The sequence below is a fragment of the Bombina bombina genome, chromosome 2 (assembly GCF_027579735.1).
Source record: "Bombina bombina isolate aBomBom1 chromosome 2, aBomBom1.pri, whole genome shotgun sequence".
Classification (NCBI taxonomy): Eukaryota; Metazoa; Chordata; class Amphibia; order Anura; family Bombinatoridae; genus Bombina; species Bombina bombina.
The window spans coordinates 420,321,471-420,341,575 of record NC_069500.1 but is presented as its reverse complement, the minus strand read 5'-3'; the positions used below and the strand labels follow the sequence as shown (position 1 = coordinate 420,341,575).

At 43.2% G+C, this 20,105-nt stretch overlaps 1 protein-coding gene across 1 annotated transcript in view; it reads right to left on the bottom strand.

Annotated features, from left to right (window-relative positions):
• Window positions 1-17,529: 17,529 nt before the first annotated feature.
• Window positions 17,530-20,105, bottom strand: part of CLTCL1 (clathrin heavy chain like 1) — a 314,203-nt gene continuing 311,627 nt past the window's right edge. The window contains exons 29-30 of the mRNA XM_053701960.1: window positions 18,242-18,412; window positions 17,530-17,856 (exon numbers count right to left, since the gene is read on the bottom strand). Coding sequence (XP_053557935.1) covers window positions 17,578-17,856; window positions 18,242-18,412 — 450 coding nt within the window. The 3' untranslated portion in view covers window positions 17,530-17,577. The remainder of the gene's footprint in view (window positions 17,857-18,241; window positions 18,413-20,105) is intronic.

The window sequence follows — 20,105 nt, the reverse complement described above, 5'->3', positions numbered from 1 at the left end:
ATCCTAACCTTACTCCAAGAGTAACCTTTGGATTCGCACCAATATAGGTATTTACGCCATATTTTATGGTAAATCTTTCTGGTAACAGGCTTCCTAGCCTGTATTAAGGTATCAATAACTGACTCAGAAAAACCACGCTTTGATAAGATCAAGCGTTCAATTTCCAAGCAGTCAGCTTCAGAGAAGTTAGATTTTGATGTTTGAAAGGACCCTGAATCAGAAGGTCCTGTTTCAGAGGTAACGACCAAGGTGGACAGAATGACATGTCCACCAGATCTGCATACCAAGTCCTGCGTGGCCATGCAGGCGCTATTAGAATCACTGATGCTTTCTCCTGTTTGATTCTGGCAATCAATCGAGGAAGCATCGGGAAAGGTGGAAACACATAAGCCATCCTGAAGGTCCATGGTGCTGTCAAGGCATCTATCAGGACCGCTCCCGGATCCCTGGATCTGGACCCGTAGCGCGGAAGCTTGGCGTTCTGTCGAGACGCCATGAGATCTATCTCTGGTTTGCCCCAACGTCGAAGTATTTGGGCAAAGACCTCTGGATGAAGTTCCCACTCCCCCGGATGAAAAGTCTGACGACTTAAGAAATCCGCCTCCCAGTTCTCCACTCCCGGGATGTGGATTGCAGACAGGTGGCAAGAGTGAGACTCTGCCCAGCGAATTATCTTCGATACTTCCATCATTGCTAGGGAGCTTCTTGTCCCTCCCTGATGGTTGATATAAGCTACAGTCGTGATGTTGTCCGACTGGAACCTGATGAACCCCCGAGTTGTTAACTGGGGCCCAGCCAGAAGAGCATTGAGGACTGCTCTCAATTCCAGAATGTTTATTGGAAGAAGACTCTCCTCCTGATTCCATAGTCCCTGAGCCTTCAGAGAATTCCAGACAGCGCCCCAACCTAGTAGGCTGGCGTCTGTTGTTACAATTGACCAGTCTGGCCTGCTGAATGGCATTCCCCTGGACAGATGTGGCCGATAAAGCCACCATAGAAGAGAATTTCTGGTCTCTTGATTCAGATTTAGAGTGTTGAATGGAATGAAGGACACGGCATGCATTTTGAAGTTTTGTTAACCTGTCCTCTGTCAGGTAAATCTTCATTTCTACAGAATCTATCAGAGTCCCCAGGAAGGGAACTCTTGTGAGTGGAAAGAGAGAACTTTTCTCTTCGTTCACTTTCCATCCATGCGACCTTAGAAATGCCAGTACTATCTCTGTATGAGATTTGGCAGTTTGAAAGCTTGAAGCTTGTATCAGTATGTCGTCTAAGTACGGAGCTACTGAAATTCCTTGCGGTCTTAGTACCGCCAGAAGAGTGCCCAGAACCTTTGTGAAGATTCTTGGAGCCGTAGCCAGTCCGAATGGAAGAGCTACAAACTGGTAATGCCTGTCTAAAAAGGCAAACCTTAGATACCGGTAATGACTTCTATGAATCGGTATGTGAAGGTAAGCATCCTTTAAATCCACTGTGGTCATGTACTGACCCTCTTGGATCATGGGCAAAATTGTTCGAATAGTTTCCATCTTGAACGATGGAACTCTTAGGAATTTGTTTTAGGATCTTTAAATCCAAGATTGGCCTGAAGGTTCCCTCTTTTTTGGGAACTACAAACAGATTTGAGTAAAACCCTTGTCCTTGTTCCAACCGCGGAACTGGATGGATCACTCCCATTAATAAAAGATCTTGTACGCAGCGTAGAAACGCTTCCTTCTTTGTTAGGTTTGTTGACAACCTTGACAGATGAAATCTCCCTCTTGGGGGAGAGGATTTGAAGTCCAGAAGGTATCCCTGAGATATGATCTCTAACGCCCAGGGATCCTGAACATCTCTTGCCCAAGCCTGGGCGAAGAGGGAAAGTCTGCCCCCCACTAGATCCGGTCCCGGATCGGGGGCCCTCAATTCATGCTGTCTTAGGGGCAGCAGCAGGTTTTCTGGCCTGTTTGCCCCTGTTCCAGGACTGGTTAGGTTTCCAGCCTTGTCTGTAGCGAGCAACAGCTCCTTCCTGTTTTGGTGCAGAGGAAGTTGATCCTGCTTTGAAATTACGAAAGGAACGAAAATTGGACTGTCTAGCCTTGGCTTTGGCCTTGTCCTGAGGCAGGGCATGACCTTTACCTCCTGTAATGTCAGCAATAATCTCTTTCAAGCCGGGCCCGAATAAGGTCTGCCCTTTGAAAGGAATATTAAGCAATTTAGATTTAGACGTAACATCAGCTGACCAGGATTTCAGCCACAGAGCTCTGCGTGCCTGAATGGCGAATCCTGAATTTTTAGCCGCAAGTTTAGTTAAATGTACTACGGCATCTGAAATAAATGAATTAGCTAACTTAAGGAATTTAAGTTTGTGTGTGATGTCATCTAGTGTGGATGATTGAAGTGTCTCTTCCAGAGACTCAAACCAAAATGCTGCTGCAGCCGTGACAGGCGCAATACATGCAAGAGGTTGCAATATAAATCCTTGTTGAACAAACATTTTCTTAAGGTAACCCTCTAATTTTTTATCCATTGGATCTGAAAAAGCACAGCTATCCTCCACTGGGATAGTGGTACGCTTAGCTAAAGTAGAAACTGCTCCCTCCACCTTAGGGACCATTTGCCATAAATCCCGTGTGGCGGCGTCTATTGGAAACATTTTTCTAAATATAGGAGGGGGTGAGAAAGGCACACCGGGTCTATCCCACTCCTTAGTAACAATGTCAGTAAGTCTCTTAGGTATAGGAAAAACGTCAGTACTCGTCGGTACCGCAAAATATTTATCCAACCTACACATTTTTTCTGGGATTGCAACTGTGTTACAATCATTCAGAGCCGCTAATACCTCCCCTAGTAACACACGGAGGTTCTCAAGCTTAAATTTAAAATTTGAAATGTCTGAGTCCAGTTTATTTGGATCAGAACCGTCACCCACAGAATGAAGCTCTCAGTCTTCACGTTCTGCAAACTGTGACGCAGTATCAGACATGGCCCTTGCATTATCAGCGCACTCTGTTCTCACCCCAGAGTGATCACGTTTACCTCTTAGTTCTGGTAGTTTAGCCAAAACTTCAGTCATAACAGTAGCCATATCTTGTAATGTGATTTGTAATGGCCGCCCAGATGTACTCGGCGCTACAATATCACGCACCTCCTGAGCGGGAGATGCAGGTACTGACACGTGAGGCGAGTTAGTCGGCATAACTCTCCCCTCGTTGTTTGGTGAAATATGTTCAATTTGTACAGATTGACTGTTTTTTAAAATAGCATCAATACATTTAGTACATAAATTTCTATTGGGCTCCACTTTGGCATTAACACATATAGCACAGAGATATTCCTCTGAATCAGACATGTTTAACACACTAGCAAATAAACAGCAACTTGGAAATACTTTACAAAGTAATTTACAAATAATATGAAAACGAACTGTGCCTTTAAGAAGCACAGAAAAATATTATAACAGTTAAAATAATTAAGTTATAGCATCAATCTTTGTCAGAATATACAGTTTTAGCAAAGGATTGTTCCCCTCAGCAAATGATAACTAACCCAGGCAGCAGAAAAAAAAAAACAAAAAAAAAAAAAAACGTTTATTTGTGTATCACAGTCAATACAATCAGCACAGCTCTGCTGTAATGATTACTTCCCTCAAAAAAGGCTTTGGAGATCCCTGAACTCTGTAGAGATGAACCGGATCATGCAGGAAGAAAATGAATCTCTGACTGAGTTTTTTCTGATGCATAGTGAAAGCACCAAAATGGCCCCTCCCCCACACACATAACAGTGAGAGGGATCAGTGAACTGCTCTAATTTAAATCAAAACTATTGCCAAGTGGAAAAATAGTGCCCAAAACATTTTTTCACCCAGTACCTCAGAGAAAAAAACGTTTTTACATGCCAGCAAAAAAACGTTTTACCTCAATAATTAATTGTCATTTAAAACCTATTGCAAGTCCCTGCAAATTAGGTTAAGTCTATGTATACAGTCTAAAAACCAGAGAAGTATAAAATATACATACATGACAGCCTGATATCAGCTACATCTACTGCATTCAAGGCTGGGTTTACATTATAACGGTATGGCAGGATTTTCTCATCAATTCCATGTCAGAAAATAATAAGCTGCTACATACCTCTTTGCAGATTAATCTGCCTGCTGTCCCCTGATCTGAAGTTTGCCTCTCCTCAGATGGCCGAGAAACAGCAATATGATCTTAACTACTCCGGCTAAAATCATAGAAAAAAACTCAGGTAGATTCTTCTTCAAATTCTACCAGAGAAGGAATAACACACTCCGGTGCTATTATAAAACAACAAACTTTTGATTGAAGATATAAAAACTAAATATATCACCATAGTCCTCTCACACATCCTATCTAGTCGTTGGGTGCAAGAGAATGACTGGAGGTGACGTAGAGGGGAGGAGCTATATAGCAACTCTGCTGGGTGAATCCTCTTGCACTTCCTGTAGGGGAGCAGTTAATATCCCACAAGTAATGATGACCCGTGGACTGATCACACTTAACAGAAGAAAAAGGCATACACAAACTGCAAAACTGCTTAAAATTGCCTCAAATTTTCCGAAATTTTTACAGTATACTCACTAAGCTTTAGTAATCAAGCAATAAACCCCCAAATGAGAAAACCGGATTGACAAGTGTCCAAAACCGGTAAAAACCCCTGTCAGCACCTTGCCACAGCTCTGCTGTGGTGCCTACCTGCCCTTAGGGAACGATAATGTGGGGATAAAGCTTCGATTAGGCCCCAGAAGTATACCAGGACCTCAGGTGTTGTTGCTTGCTGCTTGTCTACAGAAACTAAATGCGCAACTGAGGCGCGAAAATAGGCCCCGCCCATCTCACTCGATGTTGCTGGGGCCTATACAAAAATCTACCAAATGATTTTTAAGCCATGTGGGTTATAAAAACCCCTAAACAAGCCAAGTGTACCCTCAAACAGTTGTCCCATAAGAAATAAAAACAGTACTCCCAGAACACACAAACGTTTGCCTTATATATCATATTCAAACTGAGTGCCCATAAGTTTAGCCCTTTATGCAAGCTAGTAATGCCCCTTATAAAACTAGGATTACTGCTTCCCCTTCCCCTAATGGGGATACTGTCAGCCTTTCTGAGTTATCACAGTCTCTGCAGAAAAAATGACTGAACATACCTCATTGCTGTATAGCAAGAAACCGTTCCTCACACTGAAGTTTTCCTATACTCCTCAGCTTCTGTGGGAACAGCAGAGGACCTTAGTTACAAATGCTCATCCTCATCCTCCTCCAGGCAGAAATCTTCATCTATGTCCTGCCTGAGAGTAAATAGTACAACACCGGTACCATTTAAACTCTTGATTGAAGATAAAATAAAACTAACAGTTTAACACCTCTTTCACTTTACCCTTCCTGCTTAGAGCCGGCAAAGAAAATGACTGGGGGATGGAGTTAAGGGGGGAGCTATATAGACAGCTCTGCTGTGGTGCTCTGTTTGCCACTTCCTGTTAGGAAGGATAATATCCCACAAGTAAGGATGAATCCGTGGACTCGGTACATCTTGCAAAAGAAACAGAATTTAAACGCTTACTAGTCTTAATGTCAAGAGGACTAGCTTCCTCAATATCCAAAGTAATTAACCCTTCTTTTAACAAAGAACGAATATACTCTATTTTAAACAAATAAGTAGATTTGTCAGTGTCAATATCTGAGGAAGGATCTTCTGAATCAGATAGATCCTCATCAGAGGAGGATAAATCATTATGTTGCCGGTCATTTGAAACTTCATCAACTATGAGAAGACCTTTTACGTTTATTCGAAGGTGGAAATGCAGACAAAGCCTTCTGAATAGATTCAGTAACAAATTCTTTAAAATTCATTAGGTATATCATGTACATTAGAAGTTGAAGGAACTGCAACTGGCAATGTACTATTACTGATGGATACATTCTCTGCATGTAAAAGTTTATCATGACAACTATTACAAATGACATTCGGAGATATAATTTCCACAATCTTACAACAGATGCACTTAGCTTTGGTAGAACCGATGTCAGGCAGCAACGTTCCAACAGATACTTCTGAGGCAGGATCAGATTGAGACATCTTGCAAAATGTAAAAGAAAAAACAACACATAAAGCAAAATGATCAATTTCCTTATATGACAGTTTCAGGAATGGGAAAAAATGCAAACAGCATAGCCCTCTGACATAGAGAAAGGCAAAAGGCAAACAGCAATGGGGTATAAAACTAATGAAAAATTTGGCGGCAAGTATGACGCACAACGTAAGAGAATTTTTTTTGCCGCCAACTATATACGGAAATGACACACCTGCATCACTGACGCAACCGTGTGTAAGACTTACGCATCAACTACGACGCCGGAAGTGACGAACTTGCGTCAACGGACGTACTTTTCGTGCCAAAAAAATTCTCGCGCCAAGAATGACGCAATAAAGTCTAGCATTTGGCGCACCCGCTGGCCTAATGCTTCCCGCAATTTGAAAGAGTAAAAAGTAGTCAATTTGAGAAAAGACTAAACCTTAGGTAAGAAAAAAAATAAATATATTTCTTAATATGTTTTATTTCCCAACTATGAAACTGACAGTCTGCACAAGGAAATACATGAACCTGATTCATGGTAAATCTAAGAACAATACATATATTTAGAACTTTATATAAATGCATAAAGTGCCAGACCATAGCTGGGGTGTCTTAAGTGATAAAAAACATACTTACCAAAGAGACACCCATCCACATATAGCAGATAACCAAACCAGTACTGAAACAGTTATCAGTAGAGGTAATGGTATATGAGAGTATATTGTCGATCTGAAAAGGGAGGTAGGAGATTAATCTCTACGACCGATAACAGAGAACCTATGAAATAGACCACCGTTAGGGAAATCATTGCATTCAATAGGTGATACTCCCTTTACATCCCTCTGACATTCGCTGTACTCAGAGGAATCGGGCTTGAAAATGCTGAGAAGCGCATGACAATGAAGAAATCTTAGCACAAATTTCACCACCTCCATAGGAGGCATAGTTTGTAAAAACTGAATTGTGGGTGTGGTGAGGGGTGTATTTATAGGCATTTTGAGGTTTGGGAAACTTTGCCCCTCCTGGTAGGATTGTATATCCCATACGTCACTAGCTCATGGACTCTTGCCAATTACATGAAAGAAAGGTAACAACACTTCTGTAAAGAAACATGTTTAAAGGGACATTCTACACTAAAATTGTTTAAAAAGAGTGTTAATGCCTTTACTACCCATTCCCTGGCTTTGCACAACCAACATTTAAACCTCTAAATTTCTGCCTGTTTCTAAGCCACAACAGACAGCCTCTTATCACATGCTTTTGTATTTGCTTTTCACAACAGGATACTGCTAGTTCATGTGGGCCATATAGATAACATTGTGTTCATGCACAAGGAGTTATTTAAGATTTAGCACAACACAGTACTAAATGCAAATCAATAGATAATAAATTAAAAGTCATGTGATCAGGGGGCTGTCAGAAGATGCCGAGATACAAGGTAATCACAGAAGTACATTAACATTCCTGTGTTGGGTTTGCAAAGCTAGGGAATGTATAATAAAGGGATTATCTATATTTTAAAACAATAAAAATTATATTGTAGGCTGTCCCTTTAAATATATTCTGCCTGAAAAAATTAGATCAACTAAAACTGCAGTATTGTTTTTGTCTTCTTACTAAACCTCTCTGGCTGATAAATATGAGAAGTAAACTTTAGTTTGATCAGATTAGAAACATGAAAGAAAAAAACAAACAAACCAAACAATGAAAAAGGTAGACTATAATGTCACTTTAACCCCTTAACGACCGACGATGTGCAGGGTACGTCCTCCAAATACCCTGTACGTTGTCGGTCTGGGAAAGCGGTGGAAGCGATCCTGACTTTCCGGTTATTGTAGTGATGCCTCGATATCATGGCATCCTGCAATAACCTTTTTAAGCCCTCCGGTGCAGAGAGCCACTACACTGCAGAAAAATTTCAATGCAAAAGTGGGAGAGAGAGGGGGGTGGAAGTATTAAATATAAATCATCTAAAGGATCTGGGAGGGGGTGGGGGGTTGGTCTTTGGGGGGGTGCAAGCTACACTACAGAAAAAATATAAAAAAAATATAAAAAAATTAAATTTATGCTTACCTGATAAATTAAATTCTTTTACAATATGACGAGTCCAAGGATTTCATCCTTACTTGTGGGATATTAACCTCCTGCTAACAGGAAGTGGCAGAGAGCACCACAGCAGAGCTGTATATATAGCCCCTCCATTCCCCTCCACCCTCAGTCATTCGGCCGAAGGTATAGGAAGAGAAAAGGAAAGGCTTAAAAGGGGCAGAGGTGACTGAAGTTTACAAAAAATAAAATAAATCTGTCTTAAAATAACAGGGTGGGCTGTGGACTCGTCATATCGTAAAATAAATTAATTTATCAGGTAAGCATAAATTTAGTTTTCTTTTACAAAGATATGACGAGTCCACGGATTTCATCCTTACTTGTGGGAAACCAATACCAAAGCAATAGAACCCGGATGAAAGGGAGGGACAAGACAGGAACCTAAACGGAAGGCACCACTGCTTGAACCTTTCTCCCAAAAATAGCCTCAGAAGAAGCAAAAGTATCAAATTTGGAAAATTTGGAAAAAGTATGAAGGGACAACCAAGTCGCAGCCTTACAAATCTGTTCAACAGATGAATCATTTTTAAAAGCCCATGTGGAAGCCACAGCCCTAGTAGAATGAGCCCTAATTCTTTCAGGAGGCTGCTGTCCAGCAGTCTCATATGCCAGGAGGATGATACTTCTCAGCCAAAAAGAAAGAGGTAGCCGTAGCTTTCTGACCCCTACGCTTTCCAGAATAAACAATGAATAATGAAGATGATTGACGGAAATCCTTAGTTGCCTTAAGTAAAACTTTAAGGCACGGACCACATCCAAATTATGCAACATATGCTCCTTCTTTGAAGAAGGGTTAGGACATAAAGAGGGAATTACAATTTCCTGATTAATATTCTTATTTGAAACAACCTTAGGAAGGAATCCGGGTTTGGAACGTACCACCTTATCAGAATGAAAAATGAAATAAGGAGAATCACACTGTAGCGCTGAAAGCTCAGAAACTCTTCGAGCAGAAGAAATAGCAACTAAAAACAGAACTATCCAAGATAACAATTTGATATCCATGGAATGCATGGGCTCAAACTGAACCCCTTGAAGAACTAAATTCAAACTCCAAGGAGGAGTAATGGGTCTAAATACAGGCTTAATTCTAGGTAGAGCCTGACAAAAAGACTGAACATCTGGCACATCTGCCAAACGTTTGTGAAACAGAATTGACAAAGCAGAAATTTGTCCCTTTAAGGAACTTCTTTGAGAAAAGACAGAATCTTAGGAATCCTAACTTTACTCCATGAGTAACCCTTGGATTCACACCAATAAAGATATTTACGCCATATCTTATGATAGATTTTTCTAGTGACAGGCTTTCTAGCCTGTATTCAAAGTATCGATGACCAAATCAGAGAATCCTCGCTTCGATAAAATCAAGCGTTCAATCTCCACGCAGTCAGCTGCAGAGAAAATAGATTTGGATGTTGGAAAGGACCTTGAATGAGAAGGTCCTGTCTCAATGAATCCGCATACCAAGTCCTGCGTGGCCATGCAGGCGCTATCAGGATCACTGAAGCTCTCTCCTGTTTGATTCGAGAAATCACGAGTGGGAGGAGAGGAACGGTGGAAACACATAAGCTAGGCTGAACAACCAAGGCACTGCCAAGGCATCCATCAGTTCGGCCTGAGGATCCCTTTACCGGGATCCGTACCTTGGAAGCTTGGCATTCTGACGAGATGCCATCAAATCCAATTCCAGTTTGCCCCATCTAAGAAACAATGAGGCAAATACTCCCCATTCCACTGTCAGAGCATGCACAGTTGCAGTGGTCTGAGATGAAAGCGAGCAAACAGAACGATGTCCATTGCCGCTACCATTAATCCAATTACCTCCATACACTGAGCCACTGATGGCCGAGGAATAGATTGAAGTGCTCGGCAAGTATTTAGAATATATGATTTTCTGACCTCTGTCAGAAATATTTTCATGGCTACCGAGTCTATCAGAGTTCCCAAGAAAGGAACCCTTGTCTGTGGAACAAGTGAACTTTTCTCTATGTTCACCTTCCAACCGTGAGTTCTCAGGAAAGACAACACTATGTCCATGTGAGATTTTGCCAGTTGATATGTTGATGCCTGAATTAGAATATTGTCCAGATAAGGCGCCACTGCTATGCCTTGCGGTCTGAGAACTGCTAAAATATCCTCTAAAGGGGTCTCAATTTTAAGATACTCTTCTAAGGCATCAAACCAGAAAGCCTCTGCAGTAGTAACTGGGACACAGAATGAAAACGGGAGGGTAAAAAAGAGGCGGACCCTAATCTGAGGGCACCACAGCATGCAAAATCTTTCTCCCAAAAGCTGCTTCAGCTGAAGCAAAAACGTCAAATTTGTAAAACTTTGAAAAAGTATGTAAGGAGGACCAGGTAGCCGCCCTACAAATCTGCTCCATGGAGGCCTCATTCTTGAAGGCCCCAAGAAGAAGCCACAGCTCTAGTTGAATGAGCTGTAATCCTCTGAGGAGGCTTATGTCCCACTGTTTCATATGCTAAGCGAATAATGCTCCTCAACCAAAAAGATAGGGAAGTGGTAGAAGCCTTCTGCCCTCTGCGCTTCCCAGAATAGACGACAAACAATGCCGAAGTCTATCTAAAATCCTTTGTGGCCTGAAGATAGAATTTCAAAGCCCGAACCACATCCAGATTATGATGTAATCGTTCCTTCGAAGGAGGAGGATAAGGACACAAGGAAGGAACCACAATCTCTGATGATGTTGCGATCAGACACAACCTTAGGGAGAAAACCCAACCCAGAGGAAAGAACAGCCATGTCAGCATGAAAAACTAGGTAAGGAGGCTCACATTGCAAAGCCGCCATCTCTGAGACTCTGTGTGCCAAAGCAATAGCCAGTAGAAAAAGAACCTTCCAAGACAGTTACTTAATGTCAACTGAATGCATGGGCTCAAACAGAGCCCTCTGCAAATCCTTAAGAACCAGATTTAAACTCCAAGGAGGAGTGGAATGTCTAATCACAGGCCTGATTCTAGACTGAGCCTGAACAAAAGACTGTTTTTCAGGAAGCTCAGTGAGCCTCTTGTCTAATAACACAGATAGAGCCGAAATCTGTTCCTTTAAGGAACTAGCAGCAAGTCCCTTCTCCAAACCTTCTTGGAGAAAGGAAAGAATTCTGGACACCCTGACCTTTTGCCAGGGGAAGGAACGCTCTTCACACCAGAAAAAGAAGGTCCTCCACACCTTATGATAGATGAAATGAGTGACTAGCTTTCTAGCTTGAATGAGACTAAGTGCTCAATCTCCACGCAGTCAGCCTCAGAATCTAGATTCTGATGAACAAAGGGACCCTGTTCCAGCATATCTCTGCGACAAGGTAACCTCCATGGAGGATATGACGACACCCCCACCAGGCACGCAAACCATATCCTTTGTGGCCACGATGGAGCAATTAGAATAGTAGAGGCTTGCTCCTGTTTGATGCGGGCCACTACCCGAGGAAGAAGTGGTAAAATGTAAACTAGGTTGAACCCCCAGGGCACCACTAAGGCATTTATCAGTTCTGCCTGGGGATCCGTGGACTGTGACCCGTATCTGGACGCCAGGAGATCTATCTCCGGCGTCCCCCATCTGTTGCAAATCTTCGCAAACACCACAGGATGGAGAGACCATACCCCCGGATGAAACGATTGCCTGCTAAGAAAGTCCGCCTCTCAATTGTCCACACCTGGAATGTGGATCGCTGACAGCGAGCAGTTGTGGGCCTCCCTCCAGTCAAGAATCCGAGATACATCCCTCATGGCTAGGGAGCTTCTCCTTTCTCCCTGATGGTTGATGAAAGCCACTGAGGTAATGTTGTCCGATCGAAATATGATAAACTGGGACGATCCAGAAGAAGCCAAGCCTTCAGAGTGTTGAAGATCACTCGAAGTTCCAGAATGTTGATCAGGAGAAGAGATTCATCTTGAGACCCCCAGCCCTGTGCCTTCCAGGCACCCCAAACAGCTCCCCATCCTGATAGACTTGCATCCGTAGTCACAATCTCCTAGGATGGTCTCAAGAAGGATGTCCCCTGGGACAGGCGATCTGGACAGAGCCACCAAGAGAGTGATCCTCTTGATCGGTTGTCCAAAGAAATCGGTTGGGAGAGATCCGAGTGATCGCCATTCCATTGCCTCAGCATGCACAGCTGAAGAGGTCTGAGATGGAACCTGGTGAATGGAATGATATCTATGCTGGACACCATGAGCCCAATCACCTCCATACACCGGGCCACAGATGGCCTTAAGACAATTGGAAGTAATTTTGCAACGTCTCTGGCCTGTAAGGAATATCTTCATGGATATGGAATCTATTTTACTCTAGTACTGGGAACCAGAGAACTCTTTCCTAAGTTTATCTTCCAACCATAAGATTGAAGTAGAAGAGCTCTGGAATGGTCTTCTGCCAGCCGGCAGGACTGAGCCTGGACTAGGATGTGGTCCAAATAAGGCGCTACTGCAATACCTCTGGATCTTGCCTCCACGAGCAGAGTCTCCAGAACCTTCGTAAAGATTCTTGGAGCAGTAGCCAGACCAAAAAGAAAAGCTTCAAACTGGAAGTGCTGGTCCAGAAAAGCAAATCTTAAGAACTTGAAGTGATCCCTGTGTATTGGCACATGAACGTAAGTATCCTTCAAGTCGATGGTAGTAATGAACTGTCCCTCTTGAACTAAGGGCAGAAAAGACCTTATCGTCTCAATCTTGAACGATGGCACCAACAAACTTGTTTAAGCACTTTAGGTCCAGAATCGGGCGAAAAGGACCCTCCCTTCTATGGGACCACAAAAAGGTTTGAGTAATACCCCAGGCCTCTATCTGCTAAAGGTACCGGCACAATTACTCCCAGGGAGGAGAGATCCCTCACGCACCCTAGAAAAGTATCTAGTTTTTCAGGTCTTGAAGACATATTTGGTAAGAGGAATCTGCCCCTGGGTGGATGAGATTTGAAACATATCCTGTAACCCTGAGCAATGACCTCCAGAACCCAAGGGTCTTGCACGTCTCCCAGCCAAGCCTCCACAAAGAGAGATAGTCTGACCACCATTTCATGACGATTTTGTCTCGGTGGGCTTCTTGATCTGCTTGGATTTATTCCAAGATTGAGATGGTTTCCAAGTTCCCTTGGAGTGATCAGGCTTCACGGAGGGCTGCTGGCATTGGGATTAATCAGAACTAAAGGGACGAAAATTAGGAGCCTGTCCCTTAGGTTTGTTCTTATCCTGCGGTAAAAAGGCACCCTTACCCCCAGTGCCCGTGGATATGATAGAGTCCAGTCCTGGACCAAAAAGAACCTTCCCCTTAAATGGAAGTGAAAGCCATCTAGATTTTGAAGTCATGTCAGCAGACCAAGACTTCAGCCACAGAGCCCTACGGACTAGAACAGAAGAACCTGATGTCTTGGCATTCAAGCGAATAATATGCATATTTGCATCGCAAATAAACAAATTAGCTACCCTCAAGGCCTTAATTCTTTCTTGGATTTCATTGAGGGGAGTTTCCACCTCGATCATCTCCAACAGAGAGTCATATAAATAGGTAGCGGCCACCGCATCAAACGCCGCTGCAGGCTGAAATAAAAATCCTGTGTGCTGAAACATCTTTCTCTACAGAGTTTCTAGTTTCTTATCCATGGGCTCCTTAAACGATGAACTATTCTCAAGCAGGATAGTGGTGCGCTTAGCAAGCGTGGAGATAGCTCCATCCAGCTTAGGGACAGACACCCACAACTCTAATTGGAAGTCGGGAACAATTTCTAAAAGGAAGAAGGTGAAAGAGGACCCAAGTCTTTCCCATTCATTCTTAATATTTGCCATCTTAACGGGAACCAGGGATGTTTGTGGCACCACCCTATCCTCATAAACCTTATCAAGCTTAGGAATAGAAGGTTCCTTGGGTAACTTAGGTTCCAGAACCTCGAACGTAGTCAACACTTCCTTTAACAGAAAGTGTAAGTGCTCTATCCTAAATCTAAAGTCTGGTTTCTCCGCAGCCAGAGGCTTAGAGGCAGCCGATTCCACCTAGAAAGAGCTATCAGATAAATCCAGCAAATTGTTAGATGACCCCTGGGAAGGATAACAGTATTTAACCTTTCGCTTGCGCTTAGCAGGGCGAGGTAAAACACTAAAGGCCACAGACACTGCCGTTTGCAACTGTTCAGAAAAGTCTGGCGGTAAGAGGACCCCTCCCGAAGGAGGATTAGTCGTGCAATAGGGAGCTGCATGTGTAATAGGAGATTGCAAAGAATGCACCTCACAGGACGGAGACCCCTCAGAGGTGGACGGCTCAGTGGTACTAAACATTTTTTTTTTTTAGACATAACTACCTAATCAAGGCATGTAGAACATAATTGAGCAGGCGGGTATAACGTAGCCTCCTCACAATAAAAACAGGTATTAGATCTGGGTAAAGAGGGAGTACCCTTTAACGCATCAGAGTCCTCCATAGCTTGCACTTTTAAAATAGACTATAGAAAAAGTAAATGGCACTTTTATACCCCCAATGGCTGGGGCACTCACCACCTCCTATGACCCAGGCCCACATAGAAACCGCTTCTTCTCCAGTAAATTGCTCTGTGAGGAAAGAGGAAGTTGATGAGGCCACACCCGGTCACATGGAGTGCCATGCAGGACCACCCCTGCTGCAGGAAGAAAAGCATGCCAAACTGACCGGCTGCACAGTTTTCCAAAACGAAAGTAAAACCTGAATGTTCCCACATCTGCCAGAGCCTCATCTCACACATGTCGCAGCATAAAACATAATAAAGCAAATCTTGTATAAATCCCCCCTGTTCAATAATTCCCTTCTGGAGATATTAACCCTTGATTCCATACAGATAAAGGAGTCACACTGTGACCCTGTCTTCTTACGTTATCATATGAAAGAAAATTAAATGATCTTACCGGAATCATCGCTCGCTGAGGAACAGACACAGCCTCTTTCGAGAGTTTGACAGTCTTGTAGCATCGCACCTGACATGGACTTGAGTGATAGAAGCAGGCAGTGAAACTCGTCAACACTGATTGCTTAGGAGTTAATACAAGTCTGGATGGTTTCGCAGAAAGACTCCCTGCATCTCCAGACACTAACATTCGTCAATGCTCTCACTGAGAGGCTGAAAGGACTACTTAAAACTCCAGTCCCATAGCAAAGAGTACTACCCTCCATAAGAGACTACTCCGAATCTTCCAACACTTCTCTGCCATCCTCCTGTGATGAAAGACAAAGAATGACTTGGGGATGAGGGGAGTGGAGGAGTTATTTAAACCTTTGGCTGGGGTGTCTTTGCCTCCTCCTGGTGGCAAGGTTCTGTATTCCCACAAGGAATGAAGACGTGGACTCTTCTCATATTAGGATGGAAAAACATAATTTATGCTTACCTGATAAATTCCTTTCTTCTGTTGTGTGATCAGTCCACGGGTCATCATTACTTCTGGGATATAACTCCTCCCCAACAGGAAATGCAAGAGGATTCACCCAGCAGAGCTGCATATAGCTCCTCCCCTCTACGTCACTCCCAGTCATTCGACCAAGAATCAACGAGAAAGGAGAAACCAAGGGTGAAGTGGGACTGGAGTATATTTAAAAGATATTTACCTGCCTTAAAACAGGCGCGGCCGTGGACTGATCACACAACAGAAGAAAGGAATTTATCAGGTAAGCATAAATTATGTTTTCTTCTGTTATGTGTGATCAGTCCACGGTCATCATTACTTCTGGGATACCAATACCAAAGCAAAAGTACACGGATGACGGGAGGATAGGCAGGCTCATTATACAGAAGGAACCACTGCCTGAAGAACCTTTCTCCCAAAAATAGCCTCCGAAGAAGCAAAAGTGTCAAATTTGTAAAATTTGGAAAAAGTATGAAGCGAAGACCAAGTTGCAGCCTTGCAAATCTGTTCAACAGAGGCCTCATTCTTAAAGGCCCAAGTGGAAGCCACAGCTCTAGTAGAATGAGCTGTAATTCTTTCAGGAGGCTGCTGTCCAGCAGTCTCATAGGCTAAACGAATTATGCTACGAAGCCAGAAGGAGAGAGAGGTAGCCGAAGCCTTATGACCTCTCCTCTGACCAGAGTACACACAAACAGGGAAGACGTTTGTCGAAAATCCTTAGTTGCCTGCAAGTAGAACTTGAGGGCACGAACTACATCCAGATTGTGTAGAAGACGTTCCTTCTTTGAAGAAGGATTTGGACACAAGGATGGAACAACAATCTCTTGATTGATATTCCTGTTAGTGACTACCTTAGGTAAGAACCCAGGTTTAGTACGCAGAACTACCTTGTCTGAGTGAAAAATCAGATAAGGAGAATCACAATGTAAGGCTGATAACTCAGAGACTCTTCGAGCCGAGGAAATAGCCATTAAAAACAGAACTTTCCAAGATAACAATTTTATATCAATGGAATGAAGGGTTCAAACGGAACCCCCTGTAAAACGTTAAGAACTAAGTTTAAACTCCATGGTGGAGCAACAGTTTTAAACACAGGCTTGATCCTAGCTAAAGCCTGACAAAAGGCCTGGACGTCTGGATTTTCTGACAGACGCCTGTGTAACAAGATGGACAGAGCTGAGATCTGTCCCTTTAATGAGCTAGCCGATAAACCCTTTTCTAACCTTCTTGTAGAAAGGACAATATCCTAGGAATCCTAACCTTACTCCAGGAGTAACCTTTGGATTCGCACCAGTATAGGTATTTACGCCATATCTTATGGTAAATCCTTCTGGTAACAGGCTTCCTAGCCTGTATCAGGTATCAATAACCGACTCAGAAAAACCACGTTTTGATAAAATCAAGCGTTCAATTTCCAAGCAGTCAGCTTCAGAGAAGTTAGATTTTGATGTTTGAATGGACCCTGTATCAGAAGGTCCTGTCTTAGAGGTAATACCAAGGCGGACAGGATGACATGTCCACTAGATCTGCATACCAAGTCCTGCGCGGCCATGCAGGCGCTATTAGAATCACTGATGCTCTCTCCTGTTTGATTTTGGCAATCAATCGAGGAAGCAGCGGGAAGGGTGGAAACACATAAGCCATCCCGAAGTTCCAAGGTGCTGTCAAAGCATCTATCAGAACCGCTCCCGGATCCCTGGATCTGGACCCGTAGCGAGGAAGTTTGGCGTTCTGGCGAGACAGCCATGAGATCTATCTCTGGTTTGCCCCAACGTCGAAGTATTTGGGCAAAGACCTCCGGATGAAGTTCCCACTCCCCCGGATGAAAAGTCTGGCGACTCAAGAAATCCGCCTCCCAGTTCTCCACTCCCGGGATGTGAATTGCTGACAGGTGGCAAGAGTGAGACTCTGCCCAGCGAATTATCTATGATACTTCCACACTGCAATGGGTGAGAAGAATGACATTTATATGGTCAGCAGGCCTCACCTCACGTCCTGCTTTTGCTGAAATGTTTTCTTCAACACTGGATCAGAATGCCACATACAAGTTTATTAGCCACATACTTCTCTCTTACCTTTGCCAGATACTCTCTCATGACCTGGATGAAAAAAGGCATAGCAAAGTCCATGATATTGTGCCTCCAGGCCAGTTCCAGCACAGTGTCTGGGTGGAGCAAATCATAGCAGGTGAAGAGAGTGGCAGCAAAGCACTCATGTTTTCCCTCTTCAAGAAACCACTGTAACAACTTCTCAGCCAGCTCAACATCCTTGGACTCTGCAGCATACAGCATAGCATCCTGTGGGAAAGACAAAAAATGTTTTACAGCAAATCAGAAAGATTATCTTCATATTAATATCAACCCAGTACAGGTCAAGCATATTAATCAACTGGTAAAGCTCAAAGTAATTACAGTGAGAGCCTAAAGTCAAACACAAAGATTACCAATTCATTTAAGCCAAAAGATGGTTCAACAGAGACACAGCAATTGTTCAACATGGACTCGGAGTTTGTGTTAAGGAAATCCTAATTTCTAGGAGGGAGATGAGGACAGATTTGAGAAACACTATTCTAGATAACGTGTGGTCTCTTTTTGCTAGGCTAGCAAATCACCATGAGATGGGGAAGTTTTTCCTTTTTATCCTTCATATCACAGTTTGAAGTAAGCTATATTTTTATCTTACCTTATACAGCCGGTCTTTTTTGCACAATTCCACACTCTGTTTCCAACGATTGTTCCCCTTGTAGAGATATGCTGCAATCCTACGAAACTCAATCAGCTCATGTTTCTCCAGTCGCTGAGCAAGGCTGATATTATCAAAGTTATCATATGCATCAATAGATGCTCTTAAGCCCTATGCAAGAAAGAGAGAATCATTACTTTTATACTCATCAAATTTCATCATTAAACCGTATTACTTCAATATTTTAAGATGATATATATATCAAAATGAAGTATTTCATAATTTCTCACTTCCCTATATTACTCCTCTTCAAGATTACGTTGGGTCTTTTCCTTAAAATGGTGTATAACAGTGGGCCGAAAAACCTGCTATGGTGTTTTTTGGTAGTTTGTACACATGAAGAAAGAAGGTTGTATTTTTTTCTCCATATAAATTAATCCCCATTCCAATAATTCATATACACAATTTCCTTTCCTGATGGCTACATTTCATGTATATCCATATTAGGACTATTTGAGAAACAACCCCCCCCCCCCACACACAAAAAAAAAAACCCCAAACTAAATATATGCTAAACTGATTAATTAAATTTGAAATGCCAGGGTGAAAAAAAAGGTGCCAGAAGAACAAAAAATGACTTCCGCCTCAAAGACAAAACACGGTCGGGATCTGTGGACTCTTCCCGTCAGAAGAAAAGAAAATGATCAGGTAAGCGTAATTTATATTTTTCTTCTTAAACGGGAAGATTCCACAGCTGCATTCATTACTTTTGGGAAATCAATACCCAACCTAGAGGACACTGAATGCAAACTACGGGTGGGTACAAAAAGGCAGCCCCTCCAAAAGGCACCACAGCCCGAAATTACCCGACACCCTATAAAAACAGAAACGACACAGGTAAAAACCCGAAGCCCAAGTAACTGCACATTAGTTACACCCCCAGCAAAGCCGACCTAGAGACCACTCAGTCCTAGAGTCCGTCAAGCACAAACAGCCTCCGAGGAGTCAGCCCCGCAGCTTTAGACTCCCATGAAGAGTACTCGGCCGAAAGACAAGGACCGCAACCTGCCCCCAAAAGGAAGAACAGATTCCTAGATGAAATCCAAAGGATCATTCCATACGGGTCAACAAACCATACTCTGGGAAACACGTCCCAAGAGGACTCGAGGGACACCCTCATATCCCTCCCTGACAAAGTACCATACTATAAGGTACTCCAGAAAAAACATAAGTTCCCTGTTGCCTCGTATCAGATCGAAACCTGCAGGTTAGGCAAGCATAGACAGCAGAATAGGATAACTATCCCAGCAGTTAGCAAAGAGCTCTACAGAGAACACCAACCGTCTGAACAGGAATTCTCAGTGACCAGCTTCCAGGTAGGAAGCTGACTCAGCCATTGTGGAACCCAAACCATCGAAAGGCGTTTTAAAGCCTGCTAGCACACATTCAAGTTGCAAATAGCAGTAGCTGCTTTCAAACTGCAAACCTTCCAAAAACTCAACAGCCCTCCGAATATCGGGCTGCAAGGAGCATCCCCTCCCAGCACCAGACACCAGTAGAAAAGAGGAGGACAGCAAAAGTCCTCCTACCGAAGGGGAGGACAAACTCCAGAAGAAAACGGTCAACACTGCATAGATTAACCAATCCCTGACCTTCCCTCTAGGGTAATGGTCCCAGCCCAAAGGCTAGTCAAAGACATAGTCAGAGACCTCTGGAAGAAAAGGATAGATCTACAAGGAGCCAAAGCCCCCGAGTAGAACACTGACCGCCACTACAAAACGGCATGCTACCGTGAGTCAGGACAGACTTGAGCTTGGGTACGCAACCCCTACACTGCTGTCTTCCTTAAAGAGGAACGCTTCTC